Genomic DNA, 11,686 nt, shown 5'->3' with positions numbered 1-11,686 from the left:
CTAACCTAGTGAGCACTTCATCAGGAGCGCTCTCTCTCCGACACAATCTCTCTAATTCATGTCTTTGTAATTGTATTTCCTTGGTGAGGATACTGGTGGCCAGAACTGAGCATTAGCTTCCAGTCTGCTGTGACTCTACACAGTGAGAGCTGAGCCTCGTGTGTGGCGCGTGTGTTGCAGGGCGCGGAGCGGCGGCGGCCCGCGGGCGCAGATGCGGCCGGGCTGGAGGATGCGCCCGCGCCCGCCCCGGCCCGGCTAGCCTCACCATGAGAGCGGCCTGCCGCTGCTGTCTCATCGCCATGGCCGCTCACGTCGTCCTATCCCTCACTCCAGGTGCGGCTGTGCGTTAGCGCAAAGTGCTCCGCAGGTGTATCTTAGCCCAATGTGTCACTCAAAAAAATACACTGCTGATCATTAAAATTACAGCTGCGTGACTCTCAGTATGCGCCATAATAAAATAAAGAATAAATAAATAATAATATAAATGTTTCATGACAAACAAAGTTTGTCTGCAAATTGTAGTTAGGGCGACAGCTTGTGCATCTTTACATCAATAGAAGACTACTGGATAGCAAGGGCCTTCAAAAGGGAGTAAAAATTGTTAAAGACAAGTATACTAAAAATTTTTTAGGGCAGATAAACAGTAAGATGAAGAACAGCCTTGAACAATAAAAACCTTGCAGCAAGAAAAACATCTTACTTGTCTAGGATTACTTACGAATATAGCCATGAAGTCGACCAAAGATTAAATAAATTTACTTCCACTTATGGAAGCACAGTAAAAAGTTTGCAGATTAAAGTCAAGAAAGAAATCCAGCTGAAGTTTTACAAAGCAATAGCACTACCATCCCCTAATTATGGAAGTGAAGCATGGGCAACAACATAACGTCAAGAAAGTAGAATAAAGGACCAAAATTTGAGATTTCTAAGATGAGTGGTTCAAATGGCTCTGTGCAGTGTGAGATTTAACATCTATGGTCATCAGTCCCCTAGAACTTAGAACTACTTAAACCTAACTAACCTAAGGACAGCACACAACATCCAGTCATCACGAGGCAGAGAAAATCCCTGACCCCGCCGGGAATCGAAACCGGGAACCTGGGCGTGGGAAGCGAGAACGCTACCGCACGACCACGAGCTGCGGACAAGATGAGTGGAAGGATGTACAAGGCAAGATCGAAAAAGAAATGCAGCTGTAAGGGAAGTTTTAGGAATACATAAACTAAAAGAAAATATAGAGAAAAAAAGAGAGAATGGAACTATAGACCACCTCACTGAAAAAAGTTTCCACGTAAAGGCTCTAAATTATAAGTGCTCTGGAAGAAGAAATTTAAGAAGATCATGCAAGAGACAGGTACTTTAAAAGGCCATTTGCGTAATATATGAAGTGAAGAAGTAGAACACAAAATGTTTGAGAAGTTGATACAATCTAGTGTAGTGTCCCACCTGAACAACAATAATATCACAGCCAACCACAGTTTAGATACTAAAACTGTTACTCTTCTGAGAATGCCACTTAGGTGTTAACTCACCAAGTTCTCAGGCATTAAAAAATAAAATAGAGCCGGTTGACGTTTCCTCCCACCCATCTGAAGCATTTGACTGAGTGAATCACAGGGAAATTGAAATTCTATGTGTCTGATAGTATAGCCAGACGAAGAATAATGTATGTAGAAAAAAAAAATGCTGAAAGCTGTAGTTAGTAATTTAATCAGTATAGGTCGGTGATATTATTCTGATTGGGGAGAAATTGAGTATGGGTTGCCCCAAGGCTCAGTGTTAGGACCACTGTTGTTCCTCATACATGTAAACAAACTCTGATACACAACAAGCAGAATAACTGTGTTGTGCAGATGACACTAGGCTATAATCAGTCCAGGCATCCATACAGCTACAGAAGAAATGGTAAATATCATTCTTAAAAGTATCATTTACTGATTTCCTACGAACGGTCTCACCCTCAACTTTAAAAAGACAGAAACTATTCATTCTTCACTTCTTGGTGTACTGCACTACTGTTATGTGGAACATACAATGTTAAAATAATAAATACTGTGGTAACTTCTAAATTCTCAGGTGCCCATACTGATGAGAACTTCGATCGGAAAAATGCAGTTTTGGAACTCAGAAAATACCTTGGTTCAGTCACATTTGTACTTAGAATAATTGAAAATCTTGGCCAGTGACAAATCACTAATATGACATACTTCCATTACTTTCATTCGATAATATCTTATTGATTAAAGTTTTGGAGTAGCTCACTTTAAGATAGAAACTCCCCAATGTTCAAAAACCTAGTGTAAAAGTAGTATCATTTTCTAGACATCCGTTTAAGAAGTTAGGCTTTATGACTATTGCTTCTCTGTATATTTATTCCCACATGAAGGTTGCTCTAAATAATCTGCTGCAGTTGAAAAGCACACTGATGTACAGAACTACAACGCCTGAAGGAAAAATTACTTACATTACTCGACACAATGGTTGTCTACAGCACAAAGATGGGTGCACAATGTTGTTGTTGTTGTTGTGGTCATTAGTCCTGAGACTGGCTTGATGCGGCTCTCCATGCTACTCTATCCTGTGCAAGCTTCTTCATCTCCCAGTAACTACTGCAACGTACATTATTCTGAATCTGCTTAGTGTATTCATCTCTTGGTCTCCCTCTACGATTTTTACCCTCCACGCTGCCCTCCAATATTAAATTGGTGATCCCTTGATGCCTCAGAACATGTCCTACCAACCGATACCTTCTTCTAGTCAAGTGGTGCCACAAATTCCTCTTCTCCCCAATCATATTCAATACCTCCTCATTAGTTATGTGATCTACCCATCTAATCTTCAGCATTCTTCTGTAGCACCACATTTCAAAAGCTTCTATTCTCTTCCTGTCCAAACTATTTATCGTCCACGTTTCACTTCCATACATGGCTACACTCCATACAAATACTTTCAGAAACGACTTCCTGACACTGAAATCTATACTCGATGTTACCAAATTTCTCTTCTTCAAAAACGCTTTCCTTGTCATTGCCAGTCTACATTTTATATCCTCTCTATTTCGACCATCATCAGTTATTTTGCTCCCCAAACAGCAAAACTCCTTTACTACTTTAAGTGTCTCATTTCTCAATCTAATTCCCTCAGCATCACCCGACTTAATTCGACTACATTCCGTTATCGTAGTTTTGCTTTTGTTGATGTTCATCTTATGTCCTCCTTTCAAGACACTATCCATTCCGTTCAACTGCTCTTCCAAGTCCTTTGCTCTCTCTGACAGAATTACAATGTCATTGGCAATCCTCAGTTTTTATTTCTTCTCCATGGATTTTAATACCTACTCCGAATTTTTCTTTTGTTCTCTTCACTGCTTGCTTAATATACAGATTGAATAACATCGGGGAGAAGCTACAATCCTGTCTCACTTCCTTCCCAACCACTGCTTCCCTTTCGTGTCCCTGGACTCTTATAACTGCCATCTGGTTTCTGTACGAATTGTAAATAGCCTTTCGCTCCCTGTATTTTACCCCTGCCACCTTCAGAATTTGAGAGTTTGACAGAGCACTGAAAGACCCGAGTCGAAACAAGGCCCCAGGAGTAGACAACTTTCCGTTAGAACTACTGACAGCCTTGGGAGAGCCAGTCCTGACAAAACTCTACCATCTGGTGAGCAAGATATATGAGACAGGCGAAATACCATCAGACTTCAAGAAGAATATAATAATTCCAATCCTAAAGAAAGCAGGTGTTGACAGATGTGAAAATTACCGAACTATCAGTTTAATAAGTCACGGCTTCAAAATACTAACGCGAATTCTTTACAGACGAATGGAAAAACTAGTAGAAGCCGACCTCGGGGAAGATCAGTTTGGATTCAGTAAAAATGTTGGAACACGTGAGGCTATACTGACCCTACGACTTATCTTAGAAGCTATATTAAGGAAAGGCAAACCTACGTTTCTAGGATTTGTAGACTTACAGAAAGCTTTTGACAATGTTGACTGGGATACTCTCTTTCAAATTCTGAAGGTGGCATGGGTGCACATTATTGCAACTAAAATTGTTGCTAACTAGCCGGCCTCGGTGGCCTCGCGGTACTAGGCACTGCAGTCCGGAACCGCGGGACTGCTGCGGTCGCAGGTTCGAATTCTGCCTCGGACATGGATGCGTGTGATGTCTTTAGGTTAGTTAGGTTTAAGTAGTTCTAAGTTCTAGGGGACTGATGACCTAAGATGTTAAGTCCCATAGTGCTCAGAGCCATTTGAACCATTTTGTTTGTTGCTAACTTACCCAGTGGTATAGCACGTCTGTCACACAGCAGAGTAAATTTTGAACACATGCTGAAAAAAAATTTCTTTCAGAATTCCTTGTGCTCCGTAGAAGAACTTCTTGTATTTTAGTTTGTAAAAGGTGCTCGTTGAGAATTAATCACATCTGTGTACTTAAAAAAACGTAAAACTTTTATAAATATTCGGCATGTAGCCATATTTGCAAATTAATTTGCGATGTGAGTGAAGAAGTCTTGTTGCACATCATTACGATTTATCGTGCAAATGATCCGTGGAACATAAAACTAACTAACCGGCTAATAGGGTTGGTTGTGAAAATGAATTTCAAAAGTTGGTGCGCCACAGGTCGTAAATAGTTCAAGAACGTCATGATTTTTTGGCAAGAGTTGCTGGTAAAAAAATGTTTTTATGGACCAGATGATTGTCTGTGGAGCGAAACTGGTTGCTCAGTAAAGAGATATTATTGAACAACCAGTGTCAGTCCACAAACAATAATCAGCACCATCAAAGTATTTGTAACGGCATGATAAGGCGATATAAAATCAATGATGTCAGATAAATCCACTAAGTCGTCACTGTTGACGCATAGTAGTATGACGACGTAATTTATATAACTATGTGACAACAATGACGAATTCATAAATTATATTATCTGAAGCCAGGAATCCTAGCACAGAATTGAAGCACCACGAAATGGCTTACCCATACCTGTCAACCGAGCTGATTTCAATCTGATACCCAACCAGATTAGACCATTTGTTGCTGCGAAAGGGGTTAGCCATGTGAACTACATTTTGCGCCGTCTGCATCCCTAAATCATCATCAGATTTGATCATGTATTCTTCTTACCGTAGTGCATAACCACAATAAGTAAAATTTCACTGTTTTTCATCTGTCCTGGTTTTGCAGTTGTAAAAGCCAGCAGCGTCCATCTACAGCTATGGCCTGCATTCAGATGTGACGTTTATCGTAGAGGTTAAGTCCCACAGTACCAGTTGTTAGAGTTTATTTTCAGTCCATTCATTTATGGTTCTCGGGTATAATAACTGGTTAAGGCCCTCTTTGCACGCTGTAACTAACCCTCTGCTTGCAAAAGTTGTATGGATATCTGCCCGACCAACGCCATGCACTCTCGCTTTCCCTAACCATTTACCTACGCTCGTATGAATCCGCTTCCAACTCGTAAAGTTCTTACCTCTCGTCACCCACATCGAACTCCTGCTCGTATATCATACTGACCGTAAACTAGATTCCAATAACACTATTGTCTCCCCTCTGAACATCAACTCTGGTATGCTGCGGCATCATTAACAACACGTGTCACCGTCCCTACATCGACGAACACTCCATATACTATCCCCGCACAATACCAACCAAATACCTCTTTCAGACAAGGAGATCCGGCCCAATATGTATCACCCTCTAGCGACTATAACTCTTCCACACCTGTCCCACTCCAGGTCAGGGCTCTCCTCTTCTTTTCCCTCTCCATCGATTCCCATTCCTTTTCTTTTTTTACCACTACCATACCGTAACGTACCCATCACTCCTTCACTCGTCCCTAGATATGTGACCATGTCACCAAATCGAACCTGAAGCCACGGTCTAATGTCAGTCGAGGCTCTCGCCAGAATATACAACCTGACTCAATTCATAGCCAAAGCCCAAACCCCATTTTTCCTTCACTCCACTATGCTTTCCAAACTCACTCCACTTTGACTGTTCTAACATACCAATCGAAATGCGTTATCGCTTCTATACGCCAGTCCAATAATTATGCTCCTCCAGTTCCACTGCTTACCGTGACAGACACCAGACGTCTACAAGCAGTTACAGATAATTTTGGAACTTTCGAAGAAACTGGTTTACATTATAGGGAATGTTAAACATTCGCGGACATTGTGGACCATTCTCGAATTTATTCCATTGAAAACTACAGTGATGAGGAAGAGACGATATACTGGTGATCGCTACGGTTTAATGGTGACACGCACGTCTCATCAACTACAACACCTACCAAAAACACAAACACCATATTGTACACTGGGGAAACCAGGGAAGCACCATAAACAGATCCCGTGATTAGTCGTGAATGGTGTTGAAGGTACTGTTAACTTCATCCACAAAGACATTAATAAATAGAATGAGGTGACAAACGTCCTGGGATCCCTCCAGACACCGCATCAGACCACCTTTTGCCCAATATGGTGTGGACTCAGCAATTCGTTGGAAATTCTCTGCAGAAATATTAACCTGCTCTTCTCCTGTAGCCGTCCATATACGTGAAAGTGTTGCCGGTGGACAATTTTGTGCACGAAATTGCCTCCCGATTACGTCCTGTAATGTTAAATAGTATTTGAATGGCCAAATCATTTGCTCGAGTTGTGTAGAGTGTACTTCAGACCAATTGTCAACAAATATGGCCTGCTGAAATGGTGCACACTCATCCATAAGAATCCATCGACGTTTGGGAATATGGTGTCCATGAACTTCTGCGAATAATCCTCAAATAGCCGGAGAGAACGCGTTGGCGATGGTCCAGTCCATTCCATGAAAACAGAACCCACACTATTATGGAGCCTCCACGGGATTGCACAATGCCTTGTTGACAACTTGGGTCTTTGGCTTCATGGGATCTGAGCCACGCAGAAACACTGCCATGACCTCATTACCAACTGAAATCGGGACTCATACGACCAGTCTCATATTTTCGGTCGCTAATGACCGCGCAGTTGAGAATCCCACAAACCAAACATCATTATCATCATCATCATCATCATCATCATCATCATCAGTTTTAGGTTTAGCACTCGTCTAAGGTCCCACTGATATGGTTAGAAGCCTAGTGGAGGCATTCTAGTTCATGTCGCGTTATTAAGCAAAGGCATTCGCTTCTGTCGTCTACCACTATAGCCCATTAATGCTAAATTTCACCGCACTGTCCCAACGGATACGTTGACTTAGTAGTTATTTCACGCAGTTGGTTCAAATGGCTCTGAGCACTATGGGACTTAACTTCTAAGGTAATCAGTCCAATAGAACTTAGCACTACTTAAACCTAACTAACCTAAGGACGTCACACACATCCATGCCTGAGGCAGGATTCGAACCTGCGACCGTGGCGGTAGCGCGGTTCCAAACTGTAGTATTTCACGCAGTGTTGCTCGTCTGTCAACACTGAGAACTCTACGGACACGCCACTGCTTTCAGTCGTCAAATGAATGCCAACGGCCATTGCGTTGTCTTCCGTGCGAGGAAATACTTGACATTTGGCATTCTCGGCACGCTTTTGCCACGGTGAATCTCGGAATATTGAATTTACTAATGATTTCCGAACTGGAATGTCCCATGCGTCTAGCTCCAAGTACCATTCTGCATTCAAAGTCTGTTAATTCGCATCGTGCTACCATAATCATGTTGAATATCTTTTCACATGCATCACCTGAATACCAATGACAGCTCTGCCAGTGCACTGCCCTTTTTTTATACCTTGTGGTCGCGATACTACTGCCATCTGCTTATGTGCATATCATTATCCCATGACTTTTGTCACATCAATGTATATTTATTCGTAAACTGTTTCGATACGCGAAGGCAGCAACTTCAGATGCTAAATGGTGGTGGCTCACAACACCTAATGACACACTGAAGCAGTGTGATGTGCTGACGTTGTCTCACATTCCGATACACTCCAGCTTTGTACCTGTACAGTGCATTGCCAGCTAACATGATTTTTGATCTTGAAGGAGCGTGGTGTGTGAGTGGTGGGATTTGGGGCCCTCTGGAAACGCTGTTGACATTTTACAATGACTTTTACTAACGGCAATATATAACGCCGCGATGCCAACACGCCTCTCGGTGTTGTGTCATGGCTGGCACTGACATATGTGTAGTGATTATCGCTCTAGTTGCTAAAACCGCACCACGAGACACTGACGGGAGGCGCATGATGGGTCGGCAGTGTACGCCCACATCCATTGGCGTAAGCTGCGCGCTGCTTACCTCACTGTCGTGGAGCGCTTGCAGGTCCTCACTACACTCGTCACCACGGTGGTGTGCGAAGAAGGCTGTGTGGGGCATAACTCACTGCCCTCAGATGATGATTGGCGCTGTGGCGCATAGTCTCACTAGGAACTCAGCGTTGAGGCAGCAAGCAAGGGCGGTATGTCGACGAGGCCGTGGCACCAAGACCCGTTAAGGATTAAGAGCTGGAAGCAGCCACAGCCCGGTCTGGAACCCATCGCTGCCGCTGATAATGCCTAGTTGTCTTGTTGTCCAGAATACTTCTGGTGTCGTGGTGGTGCAACTAGTTTCCAGCGACGACCAGTCACCCCTTGCCTTAAAATGAAAACTTATTTATATGCCTCTGGCGCCCACTTCTTTCACAAAAACAACCATAACAAGAGACTGGCCCTAGTGTGGTGAAATACCCCGTTTGCTAAGTGATTAACAACGTGCGGTGCAGTTTATTGCTGTGCTCAGCTGTCCTTCACTTACAATCATCTGCTTCTCTGTTACTGTCAGCCACAAATAACAATACTGGTGGCTAAAGACTCTCGACTGCTGATACAGTGCTCTGTGGTGGTTTTTTCATTACGTCTTATTACTTTTGCTAGAGACTTACAATTTTTGTCTCAAGACTGGGAAGCACACTGCAGTCTGGAAATAATAACTTCGTAGTAGCGAAATTGGTTGAAATAGTTCAGTTTTTAACGAGATTCATCGGATTTCACATGACTTGGTCTTCTACATGAATCAAGATCGATACTTGGAGTGAAATTAAACTTAAGCATTGAAGCTAAAAGACTGTCACGGTGCCAAATGTTATCGACTTTATCGACTGGTTCATATTCTGGCTGGTCTATTGTTCATTAAGCAAAGTGCACCGAGTCAGTATTCGGTTAACACAACAAGAGTAAGCATTCCGCATTCTGTATTTCAACAGCTGCAAATCACTTCCGGTTCTGTAGCTTGATATGTGGCGGGAATACTCCAATGCACCCCCTATAGCAGAAAACATCTACTGTAAAATGACGCCAGAAGTTACTACGCACTAGTCAAGTAAGGGGATAGCCACAGGTCGTCCCTTTGTGCTCATTCGAGGTGGTAAGAGTATTCAAGACAATTATGCGGGTACGAATAGTCACCTGAAGCCTCCCAATCTCAGATGGGAATTATCCATTCATGTGTCTGCCTTGCGAGCCCTACGATTACTTTAATGTTGCAGACGATATACACTGAAAGGTCGGAAGCTTCCGGACACCACTATGTAATGCAGAATCGACTACTACATTCACGAAAGGCGGACGTGACACTATAAAAGAAAGAGGAGTTATTGTAGTAGAGAAGCTGTTCGAATAGAATGGACCTGTCAGCAGAGCTCAGTGACGTCCAAAGTGTGCCAGTCATTGGATTTCACCTGAGAAACTTGTTCATTAGGGATATTTTAACACTTCTAAAGCAGCCAAGCTCAGATGTTGGCGATGGAACTGTGAAGCGGAGACGCGAGGGGAAGACCAAAAATTGTTCAAATGGTTCTAAACACTATGTGACTTAACATCTGAGGTCATCAGTCCCCTAGACTCAGAACTACTTAAACCTAACTAACCCGAGGTCATCACACACATCCATGTCGTAGGCGGGATTCGAACCTGCGACCGTAGCAGCAGCGCGGTTCCGGACTGAAGTGCCTAGAAGCGCTCGGCCACTCCTACCGGCAAGGGAAGACCAAGCAGACTTCATGTACTGGTGGGTCGGGACCGTCGAGAACTGCAGAAAGTAGTTGTAAAAATCATGTGAAGTCAGCAGAAGGAATCACTTGTGAGTTCCAACGTGCTGAGTGAAGCTTGAGGTGCTGTTAAGTAGGAAGTCACTCACAGTGGATGACTGAAAACGAGTGGTAAGTCACGCAGTACCGTGTGGCGGTGCAATGGTAGGGTTTGGGTTCGACAAATGCGTGGAAATGTTACCAGCCAACAGTGAGGTATGGACGAGGATGTATAGTTGTTTACAGGTGTTTTTCGTGGTTAGGGCGCGGTTCCCTTATAGTGCTTAAGAAAACGCTAAATGCGAAGTAATATGAACACGTTTTACAGGACTGTGTAATTCTTACAGTTGAATGTCATTTCGGTACGATGATTGTTTGCATCATCATGACAGGAAGTCTCTTCTGTGAAGTAATGGTCTGCAGAGACAGCATTTTTGAAATGGACTCGCCTTCAGAATGAAACGTCGACTTCATCCAGTCCGCAGCCATCAACAGCAGTAACTTTTCTGATTTCTGGTGCACTTCCTCCTCAGACACGTCACTGAAAGTTCAAGCCCTCATAAAGGCTTAGGGTAAACGTACGCCTTATTAATGTCATCTAATAGGTGTCCGCATACTTTCTTCCAGTAGTATATGATTAATTTTCTACACGATCCTCATGATGACGATAAACAACTACGTGAAGAGTTGTGTGAAGTTATTTTGGGTGTTGATAATGTTGATGACAGTTTTCGATCTCGTTTAGTGTTCAGTGATGAGGTTAGGATCCATTTTAAGTGAAAAAGTGAACCGCCGAAACGTAAAAATATAAGGAAGATAGGAGCTACATAGTAAAATAAGAGAGAAACTTGGCCCAGATTCATGTATTCTGCCCCGTTTGCCGAGACAAGACTACGGTTCTTTCTTTTTAGTGGATGAGAAGCTTACAGAAATCACGTACTCAAATGTCTTGGAGCTCTGGCATTTTCCTCAACTACGAGAACAAGCCGAATATTTCATTTTTAAGCATGACTGATGACATAAGATAAAAACCCTCCACGGTCACATTATCTCATGAATTGTAATTTTTTCTTCTTGGTGGTTAATGAGGGACTCCGTCTGTGAGCCTTCCCTGCCTTCAATAATGTCAGAAGTGCGGCGACGCATAGCAGTTGCGAATGTCGAAGCCCAGACATGCTTGCTTTAGGAAAGGTAAAGGCACCAAAGAGGCGGTTCTCACGTTGTGGTTGATAATGCAAGCAAGACTGAATAAAAGTGAAGAAATTTTCATAGGATTTAACGACATGGGAAAAACATTTTTCAATGTAAAATGGTGCGAGATATTCGAAATCCATAGGAGAACTGGGATACACTACGGGGAAAGAAGGATAATAGACTCAGGTGACAAAAGTCATAGGATACGTCCTTTGGCCACAAGTGGTGCAACAACTCTACGTCTCTTGCACTCAGTAAGTAGGTGGAAGACCTTGCAGAAATATTCAGCCATGCTACATCTATTGTCGCCCATAATTGCGAAAGTGTTGCCGGTGCAGGATGTTGTTCATGAACTAACTTCTCAATGATATCCCATAAATCTTCGATGGATACATGTCGGGCGACCTGGATGGACGAACCATTCTCTCGAATTGTACAG

At 42.9% G+C, this 11,686-nt stretch overlaps 1 protein-coding gene across 1 annotated transcript in view; it reads left to right on the top strand.

Annotated features, from left to right (window-relative positions):
* Window positions 1–266: 266 nt before the first annotated feature.
* LOC124709015 overlaps window positions 267–11,686 on the top strand; it is a 151,728-nt gene continuing 140,308 nt past the window's right edge. Inside the window, exon 1 of the mRNA XM_047240663.1 lies at window positions 267–333. Coding sequence (XP_047096619.1) covers window positions 267–333 — 67 coding nt within the window. The remainder of the gene's footprint in view (window positions 334–11,686) is intronic.

Source organism: Schistocerca piceifrons, chromosome 7 (assembly GCF_021461385.2).
Source record: "Schistocerca piceifrons isolate TAMUIC-IGC-003096 chromosome 7, iqSchPice1.1, whole genome shotgun sequence".
In the NCBI taxonomy this organism is placed as follows: domain Eukaryota; kingdom Metazoa; phylum Arthropoda; class Insecta; order Orthoptera; family Acrididae; genus Schistocerca; species Schistocerca piceifrons.
The sequence above is the reverse complement of the archived record's forward strand: the minus strand, read 5'-3'. Positions and strand labels throughout refer to the sequence as shown.